This window comes from Salvia miltiorrhiza, chromosome 8, assembly GCF_028751815.1.
Source record: "Salvia miltiorrhiza cultivar Shanhuang (shh) chromosome 8, IMPLAD_Smil_shh, whole genome shotgun sequence".
NCBI classification, from domain to species: Eukaryota; Viridiplantae; Streptophyta; class Magnoliopsida; order Lamiales; family Lamiaceae; genus Salvia; species Salvia miltiorrhiza.
In genome coordinates this window covers 9,021,782-9,043,387 of record NC_080394.1, presented here as the reverse complement: position 1 = coordinate 9,043,387, position 21,606 = coordinate 9,021,782, and the positions used below count along the sequence as shown (strand labels likewise).

The 21,606-nt window shown below is 37.5% G+C and overlaps 2 protein-coding genes and 1 non-coding gene across 7 annotated transcripts; 2 read left to right on the top strand and 1 right to left on the bottom strand.

Annotated features, from left to right (window-relative positions):
- Positions 1-91: 91 nt before the first annotated feature.
- On the top strand, positions 92-4,104 carry LOC131000730 (probable LRR receptor-like serine/threonine-protein kinase At1g05700). Its single transcript, XM_057926777.1, has 7 exons — positions 92-763; positions 840-1,844; positions 1,919-2,051; positions 2,116-2,184; positions 2,255-2,326; positions 2,396-2,467; positions 2,551-4,104. The coding sequence occupies exons 1-7, from the start codon at positions 697-699 to the stop codon at positions 3,005-3,007; spliced, it is 1,875 nt and encodes a 624-aa protein (XP_057782760.1). The 5' UTR covers positions 92-696; the 3' UTR covers positions 3,008-4,104.
- A 111-nt stretch (positions 4,105-4,215) lies between these two features.
- Positions 4,216-10,598, bottom strand: LOC131000729 (probable NOT transcription complex subunit VIP2). 5 transcript variants are annotated; one of them, XM_057926773.1, is made up of 14 exons: positions 9,901-10,598; positions 9,601-9,738; positions 8,874-8,982; positions 8,622-8,800; positions 8,066-8,447; positions 7,300-7,509; positions 7,116-7,211; positions 6,242-6,333; positions 5,974-6,156; positions 5,199-5,621; positions 5,060-5,112; positions 4,928-4,969; positions 4,567-4,711; positions 4,216-4,459 (listed from the first exon to the last, which is right to left on the bottom strand). In XM_057926773.1, exons 2-14 carry the CDS (start codon positions 9,616-9,618, stop codon positions 4,400-4,402), a joined length of 1,992 nt encoding a protein of 663 aa, XP_057782756.1. In that variant the 5' UTR covers positions 9,619-9,738; positions 9,901-10,598; the 3' UTR covers positions 4,216-4,399. The 5 variants fall into 5 exon arrangements, with proteins under 5 accessions (XP_057782756.1, XP_057782758.1, XP_057782755.1 ...); XM_057926775.1 differs by having other exon boundaries at positions 5,060-5,109; XM_057926772.1 differs by having other exon boundaries at positions 10,397-10,598.
- On the top strand, positions 8,874-8,954 carry LOC131002072 (small nucleolar RNA snoR35). The gene has a single exon (XR_009094152.1). It is a non-coding gene; the product is annotated as a small nucleolar RNA snoR35 (small nucleolar RNA).
- Positions 10,599-21,606: the final 11,008 nt, after the last annotated feature.

The window sequence follows — 21,606 nt, the reverse complement described above, 5'->3', positions numbered from 1 at the left end:
TGCATAAAGAAGATATAGTCTATATATTATTTTAAAAAAATATCATTATAAATGTGACAAACTAAAAAGGAAAATGTTAAGGTTTCTCTATTTATTGTTTAAATCAAAGAACATTCAACTAAGCTTATCTGTTGAAGTTACTACGCTGATACTGAAACTAATAAAATAATAACGGCAAAACCCAAAATAAAAAGGTAATGCTACTACAGAGAGAAACAACGAGTTAAAACTTCTCTTATAATTGGAACAGTCAAGTATGAACTAAGCTCATTCTTAAAGATTTGATTGGACTACAATTTGCAACGAAACCTACTTACAAGAATTGTATTGAGATTTGTATCCAATCAAGGTATATAGAAAAATACAGAACTCGTCCAGTGATTCTTTCAAAAAAAAAAAAACTATAAAATGATCGGCAGTCTATGATTCTTGTAATGCTCACAATATCTTTGTTTTCCATTAATTATATATTTAGCTTGTTTGTAACCTTATGCAATTGTCTTGCTCACACACATTGGAGCAAACCAAACAATCTGTCATTGCCACAATGGGAACTTCCTTTTTGTTGTGTATCTCATAAAATATAACTCAACGTCTCTCGTCTTTGTCTCAAGCTACTTGGAAAATCAATCATATGTCTTAACTCCTTCAAATGTATTTCATTTTCCAGAAATTGAATGACAAAAACAAACTCCAATGCACAAGTCAGTAATCCTTTTCGTTGTGGCGACGTTGCTCTTCAACCTCACCCTCTCCGCACAAGGTAACCAACTTTCTTACAAGATTCTTGCATCCAAAAATGATATGAGATGGATCAAAGATTCCGATTCCGATTTCAGGCCAACCAGATTCATGGATAGGAATCGACTGCGGGTCGAACAAAAGCACCGCGACATTCGGTCTCATCTGGGACACAGATGAGGCCTTCATCAAGTCGGGGACGAACCACTTGGTCCCCGACAACACCCTCATCGACCTCGTCACTTTTCAGACTCTCCGCGCCTTCACGGACCAGAACAAGAACTGCTACACACTGCCAAGAAGCAGCGACAACGGATATTTCATCAGAGCTGCCTTCTTGTATGCAAATTACGATGGCCAGTCGAGGCCTCCCACTTTTGATCTCGAGATTGATGGCAACAAATGGACCACTGTCGTAACCACTCCTACAGACTACGCTTTCTACGAGATCCTCTACTGGACTCACAAACCTAACATCAGTGTATGCTTAGCAACAACACACAAAGATGAGTTCCCCTTCATTTCTACGCTCGAAGCATGGCCTATCTCTTATGACATGTATACTGGTTTGAGCCGGGATTTGGGGTGGCTCACCACCTACCGCTACGCCTATGGCTCCAACACCGAGGTGTTCGGGTACATCGGGGGAGACGACTACAACAGGATATGGGAGGCCACCTCTGTAGCAAACGCCGTCAACACGAGTGGCGGTAGTGTCTCCTACTGTGATGAAAATGTTCCATCATCTGCCATTGAAGATGCCGTAGAGAGTCCAGACAATGCAACCTCGCTGTGGCTGAATTTTGGGGCGGTGAAGAGCGCCACTCCTATCTTCATCGAGGCCTATTTCACAGTAACGGCGGCCGGATACTCAGACATCAGATCCTTTGAAATGTACGAAGCTGGAAGCTACGCGGCGACCATCACCCCCTCCGACTACTCGTGCACTACGCAATCCAATTTTGTGCAGATATCGTCGGGCACCAACTTGAGCATTGAGCTGCGGCCCACGGCGCAGTCCACGCTGCCCCCAATCATCAGCGCCATCGAGATATATACCGCCACTGATCCCCTTATCAAAACAGGAACTAACCAAACTGACTGTAAGATTCAAACTTACATAGTACTATATACCTTACCTTAACATGAACATGATGATGAATGAATTTTGGAGCAGTGAATGGGTTGATGAGCTTCACCAACACGTATGATCCACTCAAGGGATGGAGTGGGGAGCCCTGCCTCCCCGCTGACACCGTCTGGCAGTGGTTGGGCTGCTCCGCCACGACTCCACCCAGAGTCACCTCTTTGTATGCTCTCTGCTTCTCATGCATTAGTTACTAAGCTATCAACTTTAAAATATTTGTGTTGCAGATATCTCTCAGGATACCAACTCAATGGCAGTCTCACTAATTTCAGCCAAATGCAAGCCCTTGTTAACATGTAAATCATCCAACTCTTTTCCATATTGTTGTGCGTGATTGTGATTGTGATTGTGATTGTTTGTTTGCAGAGATTTGAGCAACAACGATCTTAGTGGAGAAATCCCAGATTTCCTTGGCCAACTACCAAATCTGAGGACACTGTAAGTTAATCTACACCAAGAAATGGGGCCCTTTAATTCTTGACATTAATTCATTATTCTTGTGTACAGCAACCTGGCATACAATGATTTCTCCGGGGATGTACCGACCACCATTCTTAACAACAGAAAGCTTGCATACAAGTATGTACAATATCTTTGCATTTCTTACCAAACACGCACATATATATATATGCTTAACAAGATTGAATTGAATTCCCAAACAGTGTAACTGGAAACCCGAAACTGAATGTTGAGCGGAAAGATGGTGGTAGCTCGAAAGGCTTGATCATCGGCCTAGCTGTGGGCATAACACTGCTTCTTATAGCAGTCCTGCTTGCCGTATTCTTGTGGAAACGAGCAAAGAAGGCAGAAGCGGAGCCACAACCAGAAAATGGGGGTGTCCCACCGCCCACTGCACCTCCAGCAGAGGAAGACATTCATGAAATACCCAAAGATGAAAGCATGGCTCCGGATATTGACTTGGATCAACTTGAGGTATTGATTCATAAGTATGAAAATGCTCAGCCTCACCTATCATCTGATGACGACGACTGTGTTCCCGTCCCTGTGGATGCAAGTAACGATGAATCCATGGTTCCGGATTTGGATTTCGAGGAGCTTCATCAGATCATTCACCAAGAAAAGGAAAAGGAAAAGACTGCCCCAAATTCAGATAGTTAAGACTCACTCAAACATAGATATCGTCTTTGATGTGAAGCCAATCTTTTACTATTCACGTGAAAAATGTGTTGGAATGTTAAACTGTAATTTGGTTAGTATACTCTTCAAGAAATTTATTTGCAGCATATCTATGCGTTAAGAATCATTTTTAAGCTATAAAGAAAATCAGATTCAAGAAAAGAGTCTTCACTTTCCTTGTCAGAAACATCAATTATTTAGCCTTTTCTGTACAGAATTATGTGGATATTGCCTTGGAATTCTTCAATTTCCCTTATTTTGGGTTCCGAAAGTCATAGGCTAATCTATTTTTCAATGTCTTGTAAAGCTGATATGACTATTCTATGGCTTCAGTGTTTTGCAAAGCTGAATTGTTAACTCTAGGATCCCATTATTTTTTGAGCGAAGCTTGTCACATTGAATTAAGAGAAATGCAACGGAATTTACAGACCTGTAATCCTCGAAAATGAGAATGCGATATTAATCACATGTGCTCTTCACTTGATTTTATTTCATAAAGTATCAGGAGTCAATATAACAAAAGATAAAATAATAAAACCTGAAAGTTGAAGATACAACAACTAGAAGGAAGTGGGTACAAAATGAACAAACCAATATCCTAGTATATTTACTCTCACCTACTTTTCAGAGGAAATTGAAATATGATCAAAACCAATACAACAAACACTACATGAACACTAACAAAGAAAAAAGAGAGAGATGAAGATGGCAGTTGTAGGAGAAATGCAATGCAACGGATAGTACAAACAAAATGCTTTCTACACTGCCAATGGACAAAAGGGCTGCATTCTGCAGTTAGTATTTATAATGGTTAGGGGACTATTACTTTTTCGACTTATCCTTAATAGATAAAAATAATAAAGCTTTACTAAGATGCGTTGGAATTTTGGAATATTCCAAAGTTCTTAATAATTTTCATCATTTGAGCAAATTTTTGCTCAACTCATATTTCATTGCAAGTAATTGGTAGAGTTGTGGATCCACGAATGAAACCATCGGGACAACTTTTACCGTAGAGCATAACATTCTTTTTAAAGTACTTATTGCAGACATCTGCTTTGATTAAGGTTACACTAGAGAAGTTTCCACAGATTAATTCCAAGATTTACTTGTATGCCAGCATAAATCCTTTAAATGGTTTGGAAGTTAGAACTAAATGAGTTTGAAAAAAAAATGCAGAGCAACTGATCTAAGTTAATTGATGCTTCATGCTTGATTTCATTAAAAAGATACAGGGAAATTACAACAACAAGCAATAAGATATCATTGCTGCAATGATTGCTTACAATGGTCAGACAAGAGAATCATTTAAGGCAAGCTTGCCTCTATCCTAAAGAACAGGATGAACCTGAAAATTTACAAGGAGCATATTTGTCAATGTTGAGGTAGAACTGGTCTCTTTTCCAACATTTCATAATGCAGAACAAAATTATCCTGCATAAAAATTTTACAACTCATTCAATATCCCCAATCAAATTATATAATAATAATGCAGCATGATTCAACAAGAAACTAGACAAAAAATGCAAGTGGCAACAGACCTTTCGAATTGTCTCCCATGTGTTTGGATCAAAACAGATATAAGAACCTCTCTCGTAAGCACTTGTCTTTACAAGAGGTTCCATGTTGCTAACTCTTGTAAACCATAAATGGAGATCTCGATGATAAAACCAGGCTCTATTGTATCTGAAAAATAACGTGTAGAATGATTCAATCAACTGCGCTACTTATCAGAATTAGATTCAACCATGAGAATTGCAACGGTTGCAATGAGCAGTCATCACAATGACATTATCATGAGATGGGACAATGTTTGTGGATTTACTACTGAAAACAACAGAAAAATAAAATGTAGTAAAAGTGTAGATATAATAAAATGTAGTAAAAGTGTAGATAACGTACAACTCATTTGCTGCATATAATTGAGCTTCATCCTTTGGCATACTGCATAAAAAAAAAAAAAAAAGATAACAAGCATGTTAGATTTATAGTAACATATTGGAAATAATAATTGATGTTTAACACAAGGCTCACCTATAAAAAACATAGAACAGCGTATCTAATTGGAACTTTGAGAAGTATGCCTGCTGCGGCCAATGGCAACACATTTCAGCAAAAAGAAAATAGTTCAAAAGCAAAGCAGGTTAAATACATAGGGTAGTCAAAAGCTCACGCTTAAAGGTGGTGGTTGTTTGGCATAATAACATTGCGGCACAGCATATTCTGGATCGCCTTTTGCAGGCTCATCTGACCATGGGGAACCAAATGTTTTGTGAAGATTTTCCGTAGAATTCAAGTTCAATCCAAGCGTAGTTAGGTCAATTCCAAGTGCAAGAGATGTCAAATCAGGATCACTCATTCTTATCACACTTAACAAACCACGCAAACCAAATGGGTCAGAGGCTGTCTGGGCAGCCTGCATGGACTTTGCTCCTTGATCCCTAAAAGGCTGACCAACAGCAGACATTGGTTGAAGGCGGAATTGGGATTGATTGGGATGCTGCTGATATTGTTGTAGGTGATCATATGACCCCATACCAGATACTGAACTTGGACTACTTAGAGGCCGCAATCCAATTCCTGGGGGTCCACTGCTCTGAATCATTTAAAAAGAAAAACAAAACATACAACAATTAGACAAATAAGATCATGTAAAACAACTGCAGGAGTCGATCGATCATGATATGAACAATAAAGTTAGTGACTTCATCTATAAGCTCAGGTAGCAATCCTTAACAATTTGCAGGTTCTAAACTGGTCTCTCGATCTAATATGTGAACCTTATATCTAATCCACATCTACGTAGCGGCATTGACACATTTTTTTTAGCTTGAGTTCAAACATTCTGTTCACGAACAATTTTAGATTTAATTCTGCACTTCATACTCCACCTTGCAAGAATGAAAACAACACAAAGTCGAAAAACAATTGAAATGTGCCCAGAACACCTGTGAATGATAGTTCGAATGTGATGATGGAAACAACTCCGAACCATGTACATGGAGCAGATCTTGGTTATTTACATTTGAAAAAGGCCCACCACTACCACTTGCTGATGGAGTATGTTGCTGCTGCTGTGGCCGATGGGGTGAATAAGTTGCACCCAAGTTGAAACCGGAAGACCGTCCCATCTGCATTTTCAAATGAAAAAGACTTAAAAAAACTGAAGCACCGGCAAGAAATAGATGCCATGCTTGGATGACAAATCCCCCTTACTGAAAAATGTTGATGAGGCTGCATCATAGAAACAGAACTATCATGAATTTGTTCTTTCTGATGCATATCCATTGAGTAATCCATGTTGCCACCTGCAAATGATTAATAAATTGTTACATTAGAGAAATATACTAGAGAAGGATCCTAACAGAAAAGAAGGTAACAAAAAGCCCAGATGATTTCAACAGTCACGCTAGGTTTTCTATCTTTAGGAACAATAGATAAGATTACTCTTGACAAAGATAAAAATAGCTACTACTATCACTTTGAAAGGAATAAATAAAACTGCATCTTTCAAAACAAATTATGTCACATTATATGCACAAACATGAGGCCTATATGATAAAATCAGCAGATGAACTAAACATGTCCTAGATGAATATGTAACACTAAGAAATCCCATTGTGATCATATGATGATGGTAAGTTGGGAAAACCGAACAGCAGGCCTGCCGAGAAGCATTGCCATCAAGATTAGAATATAAAAAGGTACATCTCCTCCAAGAGATTAACATTACAAGTAAAGCCCGTAAAATGAGTGTTTACAGAGTTCAGCAAATAATAAGTCATTTTATCCTAATTCCTAAATTCCTAATATGGACACAATCTCTTTACCCTGAATCTCAAGGATACTAAAAACTAGGTTTACAGTTAAAGATGACCATAACCGATAAAGCAATACAATGTATGATTGGCTGATGTTCTAAAAGTCCCCTTTATTAATTAGACATAAGGTTGCCAGAGTATGAGTAACCTGAGATAGAAAGTTGGAGCACAAAGCTGTGTAATGAGGAAGAGGAACAGTATGTGAACAAGAAGAAATATCACAGATACAACAGAACTTTGAGTATAAATGCATAGTTAGAGATAAGTACCCTTAAATCCAGGTAAGGCTGGAAAATCTTCGTTTTGGATACTGAACTCTTGATTTTGTTGAACAATAGGACTAAGGCCTTGCTTTCGCAATGACCCTGCAATGTTTCAAGATATTACACAACTATCAGCGGATGGGATGTGCTTACAGTAGTTTTACAGGAATATAACCTGACTGGTGGTTACCTATTTGTCCTTGAGGGCCTCCAGATGAATTGGGACGACTATTCAGCTGAGGAAAATCATTAATATCAAAAGGGGCACCATCATTGGAATTCATATCACTCAACATGCCCATACTTGTAAGATTATTCATAGATTGAACATGGTTTTGAGATAGAGGACCACCAGCAGAAGGATAGGAACTGCCCAACATTGACAATACCTGTGGAGAAGCTGAACAACAGCAAACACAACGTACAAGAATATAAGAATCATCACATTGTCAAAAATATAATCATATAAAACATCTGCAATAGTTCTAAAACATCAGTATGCAATCAGCAGCTCAGAAAATTATTGTGGATCAGAAAGGACTTGGGTATGATCACAACTCACAAAGCTGATACTTCCTCAATGATTTTCAAGTTCCGAAACAGATACTTTATCCATTCAACAAGTGAAGTTTTCAGGATCCTTATATTTTAACTCATACTCTAAAACGCACACAGCATACAATAGTTTGGTTAACTACAAACTGTACCAGCTAACAAGATTGCAAGCCTTCTATCCTCATCTATGTGAAACTAAGCCATAACTTATATATCAATTTCATGTTATACCTAATTGAAAATAGGTAAACACCACAGAAAAGCATTTGAAAGCTACAGTACAAATATGATACTAACTAACTTAATGTATATTAGCATAGCCAGCTGAAGTAAATACTTCCACACGAAACATTGCAAGTGCTGTAACTCCCGCAGAGAACTATTATCACATGATATCTTACCTTGTTGAAGCACACCACTCATCAGCCTATTTTGTCCTTGCACACTTAGATTTCCAGAACCGCTGTTGGCAGATAAATTCAAGCGAGAAGCAAGCCCAGGCATAGATAGCCCTCCACCTGAGCTAATATTTCGGCCAATGTTGCCCCCACCAACTATACTACCCATTGAACTTGTAATCCGTTGCCCTGCATTTCCTAAGACCGGAGACACACCAAGACCGGGAACAGACGTCCGATTGCCAATTGCAGCAGATGTTGGTAGGATCCCTGGGATAGAACCACCAACTCCATTAGTGCTGCTACTATACCCTTGGTTTCCTATGACATTCATACCACCCCTACTTGCCATCCCTGAATGAACATGTGTATTGCTGTGAGATATCTGCAAATCCAAAGAAATAAGTAGCAGGCAGTTCAGCTGACCCAGAGCACCAATGCATACACATTGTAGAAAGTTCAACACACCAAAGCACTTCAGAGTTTCTTTATACTTATAAGGTTTCAAAATGTAAACCAGGATCTCCCCATAATGAATAATTACAGCAGAAAATTGCACCTGAGAAAGAGCAACTGGAAGGTTGTTGGATGCAAAACGTCCGGTAGAAAGGTTGCCAGAAGCTTGTTGCAACCCACTTGAAGCAATGTTATTCATAGTTGTACTTCTCGATCCAAGCGCACCTGGCATGTTTGGAACATTAAAGTTTCCATGAAGATTATGCAGTCCCTGCATATTTCCTGCAAAGACAGTGCTAGTTGTCACAGATATTTAAACAAGAAACACCTTTGATCACTTTAGTAGACAACGCACCAGTGTGATGAAAAACAGGAGAACCAGCACCAGACTGTACAGAAAAGGACGAAGTATATGAACGCCCTGTGCTGTCAGGAAGGCTTGAAGTAGATCCGTTCAGTGATGACTGCAGTGAATGTGTGAATGAATTAATAATTACCATTATGAGTTCATGTAGAGATTAAGCCTGTTTATCTCTATCAAGTCGGTCATGATCCAAGTTTAAAGACAGGAAGACAGAAATGTGATCATGATACCAAGGTATGAATCTGATGAATCATATTAATATCCTCTGATAAAAGGGAAGTGTTGAAAGGTTGTCTTTAGTTGATTCTTTTGCAAAAGCATATTAAGACAAATGAAATGACATAATGCAATAAAGTACAAGGTGTAAGGGTGTTGGTTGTATTCAATGTACCCTAAGAGAAATAGAGAATAATAGTGCAATCCCTACAATAAACTCCTAAATGAAAAGAATGAACATTCGTGTCAGTGACTCTTATCAAAATTATACTCCCTCCGTCCCATAACAAGTGTCCTAGTTTGTTTGTTAAACTAGGACACTTGTTATGGGACAGAAGGAGTATATCGTAAGGATGTACAACCATCTAACTAAGTCCGGCTGCAGTTTAGAAACCATGCTTATCCATACTCCATACGGCACTAGGCAAATAGGTGTTCTATTATTTAATGCTATGTAGTATGCAATGCAGTCAATGGAATTTGGCAACGGATGAGCTAGTACATTGAGCAACCCTGACATTCTTAAAATGTCAAAAGGTCATGAAGAGAACTTTTCCTCAAGCAAGTATATTTCCTTTTTCCTTATAAGTCAGAAGGCTCTTCAAAAGGCTGTGGAGCCTCCCTTGTGATCCAATAAAATCTGAAAAGTATAAGGCATAAAGAAGCCAATTACAAAATATGCTGCAAAATAAGACAACAAAAAGCTAGATACAGCTACAAAGACTGAAAATCCAAAGCATGGAATTCAACTAAAGGATAGTTAAATGAAAAGGAAAAATCATAAGCAGAGAAATGCACCAACTTGCGAATTACAGCTGTAATGAGTCAACGAGGACTGTGGAGGCATGCACAATCTCAAAACCAAAAGAGGGATAAAGATATAACGGATACCCCAAAGAAATTATTTCACTACTAAAGCTGCTAGCATGTCCACATAACTAGAGAAGCTAAAGAGTGGATGAGATTATTCCACTAAACAAACTAAACCTCTTGCAGTGGGCAGGATTGAATTTCACAAAGGGGAAAGGGGTCCCGATTGCAACTAAACTCGAGAATTGCAGGAAAACTCGAGAACATCTTACGCAGATAGATACTCAATCTCAAAGAACGTTTCCAAAGGGCATTTAAGCCCCACTCAAATCGCAGGAACCAAAAAAGTTGAAAATAAATCCCGAAAACTCAACCCCCCAAAACAGAAATCAGTCCCCAGTCCCATACAACATACAAACAAGTTAAAACACAAATACTATATGCTCCATATATGTATAATAAAGAGAAAAGGAGATAAAATTGTAGACCTAGAGAGGAGATAGATCCGCGGGCGATAATTCAAGTATGGAGAGAGAATTGGAGTGTGGAGAGAGACAGAGAGGATAGAGAAAGGGTCGAGGGATTTTGATATAATCTACGACTACGAGAGAGAGAAATGAAAAGAGAATGGGGATTGGGGGACAACTCACTCAAACCCCTACACATTTCACACTCACGGTCAGGGCTGCTGTTGGAATCAGAATTACTAATTAAATACTTCATCCTCAAAGTTTTCAAAAAAACAAAAAAAAAAAAACATCGCAAAAAAATTATTTATTAAATTAGAACTACCCTCCTGCCATGACTTGCACTCTAGTGAGACCCCTATATAAATGTTAGACCTAAGACAAAATATATACCATTGGATCTTATGATCCAACGGCCTATAATAATCTGTGAGATTATAACCGATTTTAATTGTTCACTTATAATTCACGCGTTCACACTGTGATAAGGACTTTTTGGTAATTTTCTTATTGACTCCTGAAATGTCGTCCCACCCATTTCCTCGATTCCCGGGATTAATTAATGTGAAGATTTACATATCATTTTTACTCCAACCACACGGTAAATGAACAAGATGCATAATTGGAACCGATTTTTCTTACTTTTCTTTCGTTGTCAGTAGATGTAGGGCTTCATCCAAGTAGGCGCGAGTGGCGAAGACGAAGATCTTCCTGGTGAACAAGCGGCGTCCAAAGTAAGTTCCGATCTATAGGAGTTTTCGATTTTTTCGTTATTCAATGGTTTTTTTTTTCCTGATTTTTGGAATCTCATTTTGTTCAACACAATATCCAAAATCGATTAATTGTGGCGTTTTTTTTCTCACTTTTTCAAGGTGTTAATCTGGTTGGAAAATAGGTGAAAATAGTTTGTTCATCGAAAACGCAGAGGTTTGTTCTTATTAGTATTGAACTTTTGATTTTTGTACGACTGTATGCAAATGGATGTGGAAAAAGATTGTTTAGAGAATATTTATCTTTTGTGTTGTGTTCTGATTTTTGAGCTTTGATTGCTGTTGATTTTCAAAATTTTGCAAAATCAATTGAAAAATTCGATATGCTTGTTATTATTTAGCGGACATATTTTTTTGGTGAATATTAAAATATTTGAAAACTGGATTAGGCAAAATAGGGTTCACAGCAAAAAAGAAGAATCTTGCTTCTGGTGCCGCAACATTAACCACGCTAGAAGAATAAAGAATAAACCTAGGGGTAATACACAAGAATTAAAGTTATTCACTTCACAAATTACAATAATACAATTTAGGTTCTCTGATTATGTTTTATTTTTTTATTTTTTTATTATTCAATTAAGGGTACAATTTTCAGAAATAATGTATTCTATTTTTTTTCCTGTTTGTTTTCTTTAATGGTGATTTTGGGAGCATTCTATTTTTTAAAATTGTGGCTTTGGATATTTTTGAGAGCATTCCAACTAAAGAATTTAATTAATATTCTATTAAATATGGATGGATCATTATATTTAGGATCGTTATTCAGAGGATGTGGAGGTTACTAAGGACAAAGATAATGGAGCTGTGGAGAAGGTAATGAAACTGTATCAGAATTTTGTGAGTTCTTATGATGACATACAGAAGTTATTCATTTTATTTTAGCAGTAGTGTGACAACAGATTGGTTTTATTCATTAAAAATTCAATACTATACAGATTGGTTCAGTTCATTTCTGATTTATAATATTTAATTGTGGAAGGGATTGACTTCCTTCTCTATGCACTTGATGTTGAAATAGGCGCGTTGCACATAGGGTCAAAAGTGTAACAGTAGTCGACGTTCAAGGACTCGTTGACAGGGGAGCTCACCCACCGTGGGAGATTGTTGTCCGGATTCTATGGAGTAGTGCTCTCGGGAGCTTTCGCTATCGTCAACTCCTTTTGAGGTAGTGAAAATTAGACAGCACCAGCAGAGATGATTGTGTCCCGAGCTCTACAAATACCAGGGACCTATGCATTGAACTCATATGATTGGTCAGGAAGAAGACTTGTTTGGTATGTGGGTTGGAGCTACCCCAACCGTTATGTGTAATGGAATAAACCAAGTTGCTATGTTTAGTGCTAAAAATGCATTTGACGGGTTGTTGTGGAGAAAACACGAAGGTGATGGCAAAGTTCTCCTGCCTTTTCAATACTAGTGGTTCTTTCACCTCGAAGCTTTATTATTCAATGAACTATGCCATATTATTCAATAGCTAAATGAGCTTTGTTCACTAATATGGCTATATGTACCTTATGTATTGCATAGTTATTCAGTAAACATTTATATTCACTACATAAGTATATTTTATTCTCTTGAATACCTACGTTATTCATTAAGTATGAACATGTTATTCAGTTGGGGGATTTTCTTTTTGCTCCTAACTCATATCTTGTTTGAACTGATCCTAATGATGAAAACTCTGCTTGAATTTGGTTTGGTGAAATGTCAGATATGGGAGGATATTTTATCTGGGAAAGTCGAGGAGGACTGCAGCCTTCTATCAAGATTCCTTGTCATTTCATTTGTTGACTTGAAAAAATGGAGCTTTTATTGTTGGTTTGCTTTCCCTGTATTGGTTCTTGACCCTCCAACAATTGTTGTTAATCTTAAACCGACTACTCAATGGTTTATTCTGAAAGAGAGATGTGTTTTGAATATCAAGCTGCTGGGATTATGCTTGCAAGTGGAGTCTGCGACTGCTTGTAAATAATTTTCTTGTTCATTAAGTTACATATTACATTCATAAACAACACAACTTTATTCATCAAATATTTTTTCATATTCGCAATTTATGAGTAGCAAATACATTCGACTTATATTTCTTATTCACAAAATTATTATTCATATTTGGGTACATTTTGAACAATATTCAAATACAACTCATGTTTTAATAATGTACATAACAATTAAATGATAGAAATGAACTTATTCTTAATTTATTCCTTGAATTATGGACTTTGTTCGATACTGTTGTATATTTCATTTGGTGAATAAACTCATATTTTAGAATTGAAATTGTTTCTTACCTTATTCATTGAAATAATGACTTTGTTCATTACAGATGTATATTGTATTCGGTGAGCAAAATCATATTTCAAATTCATTATACATAACAATTTAGCCATGTGAGATTCGTGGTGAAGAAAATGGCTGGAAAAAAAGAAAAAAAGCAAAATAACATATTGAAGACAAAATTCATGATGAAGAAAAAAAGGGAAAAAACAAAAAAACGATGTGAGATTCGTTAAAACAAGACATACATAATTGCATAAAAGAATGCCAAAAAAAAAGGAAAGCAAAACGACATATTGAATAAGCTGGAATTAACAAAAAACAAATATAATTAGGGGGGGGGGGGGGGGGGCATCACCATAATAAAATTTTCTGAATGTGTTATAGATAAGTAACGAAAAGAAATAGATATGAAAGAGATGGAATTATAACAAAATTGAGAAAGATATGATTCTAATTAGATATACCACAAATAAAATAATCACAAAGATATCAAGGTACATAAAAATCGGTTACTACTAATTAGCTATTTACAAATTTAACCTTTTCTTAAATGAATAATAATTAAAATAAAAAAAATCTAGCCATAAGATTAAAAAAATAAATGCACCAGATCGTGCCCTATATCTCACTAAAATTAAGGGGTCTCATTGGAGCGGCCCCATATATATATATATATCTATATATAGAGGAATAGGATCATGTAGTATCCAAGTTTATGGTAGATCCATAGGTCCAAATCTAGACCACATATTTGTGACATATGGCGCATCAAGATTGTAACACGCACCAAGGAGCTTTCAAGCATTCCAAGGCAAAATCTGTAGAGTAGTAAAATCGGAATATATTATTTAAAATTAAAAATTAAAAAAATAACTTTTTAGATTTTATCAAAATATGCATATTTTACATGCATATAATATCACACAAAGATGCATAAAGTTTTCACATAAAAATGCATAACTTTGAACAGAAAAATGCATTTCATTTTTATAAATTTGGTATTTTTGCCACCCCAACCCTCCCCACCACCACCCCCTACCCCACCTCCCAAAAAAATAAGCATGTTTCACATACATATAAAATCACACAAAAATGCGTAAAGTTTTCACATAAAAATACATTAAATTATACAAAAAATGAATTTCATTTTTACAAATTTGGTATTTTCGTCACCCTACCCTGCCACCCTGCACCCTCCCCCCCCCCGTCCCCCCAACCCCAAGCAAAAAAAAAATTGCAAATCTGATTTTTTGACCGCTGCCCCCCACCACCCCTCCACCCATCCCACCCCACCCCACCCCACCCCCAAGCAAAAAAAATATTTTTTTGCAAATCTGATTTTTTGACCGCTATCCCCCACCCCCACCTCAAGCAAAAAAAAATTTGTGAAAAAATTTAAAAATATATATATATATAGTAATAAAAAATTTGCTTGGGGGTGGTGAAAGTGGGTCAGCGATCAAAAAATCAATTTTTTTTTTATTTTTTAATTTTGCTTGGGGTGGGGGTGGCAAAAATACTAGAATTTGTAAAATTAAAAAAAAAAAATGGCTTGGGAGGTGGGAGGGGTGGTGTGGGGTGGGGTAGTGAAAATACATAATTTGTAAAAATGTAATGTATTTTTATGTTCAAAGTTATGCATTTTTTGTGTGCGACATTATGCATTTTTATGTGAAAGTACATGCATGTAAAACATGTCAATTTTTTGGAGGGTGGGAGTGTGGGGTGAGGTGGCGAAAATACTAAATTTGTAAAAATGAAATGTATTTTTATGTGAAACTTTATGCATTTTTTATATGAAACTTTATGCATCTAAAATATGTCAATTTTGAGAAAATATATATATTTTTTAATTTTTAATTTTGAAAAATATATTTCGATTTTACCCCTGTGCAGATTTTACCTTGGAATGCTTGGAAGCTCTTTGCCATGTGTCACAATCTTGATGCGCCACATGTCACAAATGTGTGGTCTAGATTTAGACTTACGAATCTACCATAAGCTTGGATACTACAAGAACCCAACCATATATATATATATATAGAAAAAAAATCGACCTATAAATTTTTAGTATTGAATTAGAACTACCCTCCAGCCATGACTTTATTCATATATATTTCTGTAATTTTTCGAAAAAAAAATACACTTACACTTATCCACATATTAGATGACTCGACTATTTGGCCAAGTGTTTGGGGGGTAAATATTTTATCCAATTGATTTATATTCATTTATCTAATTATTTAAGTATTGATGAGTGGATAAAAACTTGTTGCACCCAATCACACTACCCAATCACATTATTGAAGTACTTTTACTTTGAATGATAGGATATATTGATATAACTAAAATAATTTATCATTTATTTTAATAGATTGATTAATTTTGAGTTTATTTTATCATCTTGTCTTTCAAATATTCAATTATTGATTTAGAGTGTATTTGCTTTTTATCCCTCTAAATGGAAGGATAATATAATGAGAGTAAAATTTTGAAGTAGCCAAAATGAAGCATAAAACACAATTTATGGCCACACATTGAAAAAACACAAATTTTGGCCATTTTTATAGCTTTGGGACGTTTTTGCCCTTAATTGGGCGGACTGGATAGGGTCAAGAGCGCGGGTCGCGTGCCGGGTAGGATCAGGCACGCGGGTCGGGTTAGGCACTTATGGCACTATTAGTGCCATAAGTGCCAACGAAATTTTTTTTTTACTCCCCCTGCCCTGTCTACCCCCCAGACCCCCGACCCCACCCACCCCCAAGCCAAAAACTTTTACTTTATTATTTTATTTTATGGCACTTATGGCACTAATAGTGCCATAAGTGCCAACGAAATTTTTTTTTACTCCCCCTGCCCTGTCTACCCCCCAGACCCCCGACCCCACCTACCCCACCCACCCCCAAGTCAAAAAAATTTACTTTATTATTTTATTTTATGGCACTATTAGTGCCATAAGTGCCAACGAAAATCCAAAATAAAATAAAGTAAAATAGTCTTTTTAGCACTTATGGCACTAATAGTGCCATAAGTGCCAAACATGCAGAACAAATATAGAAACAACAACATCATCTAAACCTTAAATGGAACATTTAAACCCTAAATGGATAATCTAAACCCTAAATGGAACATCTAAACCCTAAATGGATAATCTAAACCCTAAATGGAATATCTAAACCCTAGGGGAAGTGTTTAAAAAGTTCCTTTTGGCTTGGGGGTGGGTGGGGGGGTAGGGTCGGGGGTCAGGGGGTAGGCAGGGCAGTGGGAGTAAAAAAAAAATTATTGGCATGGGGTGGGTGGTGGGGGGATGGGTGGGTGGGGGGTGGGTGGGGTTGGGGGTCTGGGGGGTAGACAAGGCAGGGGAAGTAAAAAAAAAAAATTTGGCTTGGGGGTGGGTGGTGGGGGGGGTGGGTGGGTGGGTGGGGGGTGGGTGGGGTCGGGGGTCTGGGGGGTAGACAAGGCAGGGGAAGTAAAAAAAATTTTTTTTTTTTTTTTGGCTTGGGGGTGGGTGGGTGGGGTCGGGGGTCTGGGGGGGTAGACAAGGCAGGGGAAGTAAAAAAAAAATTTTTTTTTGGCTTGGGGGTGGGTGGTGGGGTGGGGGGGTGGGTGGGGGTGGGTGGGGTTGGGGGTCTGGGGTCTGGGGGGTAGACAAGGCAGGGGAAGTAAAAAAAAAAATTTTTTTTTTTGGCTTGGGGGTGGGTGGGGTCGGGGGTCTGGGGGTAGACAAGCAGGGGAAGTAAAAAAAAAAATTTTTTGGCTTGGGGTGGGTGGTAGGGGGGGTGGGGGGGTGGGTGGGGTCGGGGGTATGGGGGGTAGACAAGGCATGGGTTAATCCCTAAATCTGGATCCGGGGTCAAAAAAAGTTGTTGGATCTATTGGGTTAAAGGGTAAATTAGGTAGAGCACATAAAAGATGGCCAAATATTGATGTTTTAAATTTTGTGGACAAAATTTAAGTTTCAATCACCAATAGGGCCATCCGGCCCTATTGTTTCATATAATGAGGTATAAATTTATCACTTAAATTGGATATCATATTTTTTATATCTTGTTTGGTTTGAAGGATAATATATTTATCCACTTTTTATAAGATGGTATAAAATTATACCACCCTTTCTTAGGTATAAAATTATTCATTTCCCAAGGTATAAGGAGCTGCCCGAAAAATTATACAACTTACCCGGATTTTTTCATACATCAAAGCAAACGAGGTATCAGGTATAAGGTGGTAAATGTAGCTTATCATTTCTTTATACCTTAAAGCAAACACACCTATATGTTATGAAACCATTATATTTCTCAAAGTAAATGTCCTCAAGGGCATGTTTATTTGTCAAAAAAGTAATGTGGACTGTGAATATTGTTCCTCGATAAATAATTCTGTAAAAAATGAATCCTAATGAATTCCATTTTCTGTGTTTGGAAATTCCAAAAACATTGGTTATGATTATGAATTTGTATCGTTAATTAATCAATATATATAGGAATTTAGTAATGACAACGTACATTATTAAGATTAAATATATGATTCTAAAATTGAATTCAGATTTTCTTAAATAATAATAATAATAATATACAAAATAAAGTGTGATCCATAGCTCTAAAATTTAATTAAGATTTGATAACACGATTTTTTTAAAACTTCGAGTTCATGAAATTCTAATTACACACTGACAGAGAATTTTAATATACTTTTTAAGTCATTTTTTGTATCAACTTCGGACCTTCTACATCGTCATAATTCAAGTCATTTTTTGTATTTATGAAATATTGAGCCATTTTATATTTTTTTTAAGTTTAGGCCATTTTTACAAATCTTCAAAATTCAAATTATTTTTGTATTTTTTAAAGTTCATGTCATTTTTACAAGGGTTAAGTACAAAATTCCCTCATCCATAGAATAAAGAAAAGTCAAGCACCGATTTGGAAAAGAAAATGATTAGTGTTTGATTTAGACCAGTTGGCAAAACACCGCTCCATTTATGACGTCATTCAACGCTAATCATTTTCTTTTCCAAATCAGTGCTTGGCTTTTCTTTATTCTTTGGATGGACTGGAATTAGTGCCTGCACAGAAAGTTAAGAAGAACAAATTATAAAGGGCAGTTGGGCTCAACCTAAATTTGATCTATGTTCTAGCAAATTTAAACATGACTTACTTTTAGAAAGTCATCGATGTGCGCACTAGGGTCACCACACCGCTCACAATTGCAGGTGAACCCATGTTGCAATAATGCTAATTGTCTCTTTTTTATGTAGAAATTAATTATATTTATGAATAACATATATCATGATTTCATAATCTTGAGATCTCTAGCCTTCGGAAAGAAAGGATCAAACCTGAAGCTGAAAAGTGCTAATGTAAGAAACTGTTACTTCGTCGTCTCTGGTTATATCCTTTAAACATCGAATTAACATCTTAGGGCCATAGCCTTGACAATAAGCACCCACATAAACAAATTCTCCTACAAAACAATAAAAATCAATCTGCACCATCAAATTCATATGAACATCTCAAATCAATCAGCATCATCAAATTCATATCCACAACATTAACATCCTCAAATTAAAATTAATTATAGTAAGAAGTACAACATCTCAAATTCAATAAGTAAAGTAAAGAAATTACCCTCAAATCTTGAAGCAACAATCCCCAAACTTTGCTCCTGCTTATCTTCATCTATCACTAGCCCTGGCAGAAATTGAAAAGTGGAATTAGGCGAGCAACTATGATTGATCCATGAGACATTATGATCATACAAACCGATTCCAATTTCCTGCCCATTCCCGTCATTCACCACAAACGAATTTGTGATTACAACACATAGTGAAATCTCATCCACATAAGCATCATACTTTTCATCTCTTTGAATGGCAAGAAGTTGTAATCCATTTTTCACATAATCCGGCCATTCATTGTCCTCCTCCGGTAAAAAAAATTTCCGCTTAGTTTTCAACCCAAAAACCCTTTCGGTTTCCTGCGACATGTTACTGATTGCATCTTCACATTTTAATAGTATGAGAGAAAAGCGGGAACATAGGCGCATAATTATAGAATCGCGCTTACCGATTAGGTTTGCTCCGCACAAATACAGAGCATCAATTTCAGCGCATTCACGGCTGCAATAACGAAAACGACCGCCGCGGATGGGTTGAACCCCGAGATCGTTGAAATAGCGGAAACAAGCGGCACAATTGGTCAATAATTTCGAATCCAAGAGCACGATGACTATAAGGCCACGGTAACCAGTAGAGCTGTCAAAATGGGCCGAAATTGGCCCGGTTCGTTGGGCCCACCAGGCCCGCCCGTAGTTTTGGCCGGGCTGGGCTAGGATTTCCAAGGCCCAAAAAAAACCGGGCCTCCCAGGCCCGACCCACGCGGCCCGTGGGCCGAAAAGGCCGTTGGGCTTTCGGGCCTAAATTGGCCCGTCAGTTATAGGCTATTTTAAATTCATTAATCATTATTCCTCCAAGAGTCCAAGTCGAAAAAAAGTTTGTCCAAGTCGTCTGATTGCAAATTGAAATTAGATTTAAATCCTCACTTAGTCATTTAATATTATAGTACTTAATATTAAAATAATTTCTAATTTAGCTATCAACCTAAAGAATAAAGATGAACAAGAAACGCAAAACTTACTGATTTAAACGTGAATAGGTGATGAATGATGATTCACCTTTTGCTTTTCAAAAGCACTTTGTTTTAAATATGAATGCTTTTTAAACTTGCTTATCATTTATCAATATTCAAGATGGAAACGTGAATACGCGATTATTGAAAATATAATAAGTTAAAATTTTATTTATAAGAATTTGGCCCGTTTTGGCCCGGCCCGCCCGGCGGCCCGTGCTGGGCTGGGCTTCAATATTAGAGGCCCGCTGAAATTTTGGGCCAGCCCGACCCGGCCCAAAAAATTGCCTAGGTCCGTCAGGTTGGGCCGGGCCAGCCCGGCCCGCTAGGTTTGACAGCCCTAGTAACCAGTCAGAGCATCTCTGAATTTGAAACTTTCGGTAGAGATCATACGCATTTCCATTTTCGGTAAAAGAAAATGGGTTGGGCCAAATGGTTTCTTGTAGATCTCTGAATGAATTTTAGGTCTAAAGGAAATACATAGCTATTTATGATACTCAGGCCCAGCTCTATTTTGGGATATTTATGATATTCAGACCCAGCTCTATGATGGGCTTTGAAGGACAAATTTCGAGTCAACCAAATCATACTACATAACCTGATTTTAAAAGAACACTTTTGAGAGTTGCTAATAGGAGAGCTAGAAAAACGAGCCCGGCCCCGTGGGCTGGCCCGGTTTTGGGCTCAGAAAATTTGGCCCGCCCCGCCAAAAGGTGCTAAAGCCAGATGGGCTCGGGCCGGCCTGAAATATTTACATTATAATCAATTTTTCGGGCAGGCTTGGGCTCCACATTTCTAGGCCCGACAAATTTTCATATCATCCCGACCCAACCTGATTTTTTTCCAAAAGCCCAATGGGCTCGGGCTGGGCCGGGCCGGACTAAACATCTAACTCTACTAATAGTCTAATAGGAGTGAGCAAATATATCCGAAAATCGAAAACTAAATTAAACCAAACCAAAAAAAAAAAAAAAAATAGGAGCTTGCAGTCGCAGATAGAGTAGGATTGCAGGAAAACAAGAGGAGGAGGTCCACCAATTGCTTGTCGCTAAGGTTGGTTTTGCTGGCGACGGTCAACATGACGTGGCTATGCAGAAGTTGTTCTTCGCACGCACAAATAGTCTCTTCACACAGTCAGAGAGTCACGGCGTGACTGCATTTTTCTCTTGCCATGGTCGATTGTTGTCGGAAAATGAAGTTTCCAATGGGCGGTGCACGCGGGGGAGGGGGGGACGTTTAGGCCACTGTAATTTGCAAAGTGTAATTTACAAATATATTTGAATTTAGTCTAGATATATATTTGTAAGGCTTCAGACGTCGCCTCTAATTTGGCGACGGATAACCTCTGTCGCTAGTCTGTGAATAAGCTACAGTCGATAGCCAGCAACATTAATACTCACATCCCGAAATGGAGGAATATTCCTCCACCAAACATCGCCGTAGTTGTTCATCTCTCTCCTACCATCACCTATTTTATCACTCTCATTCACATCCGTCATCCCAATGTCGTCATTTACGTTCATCTCTCTCTGATCATCACACTCGCTCCGATCAACAA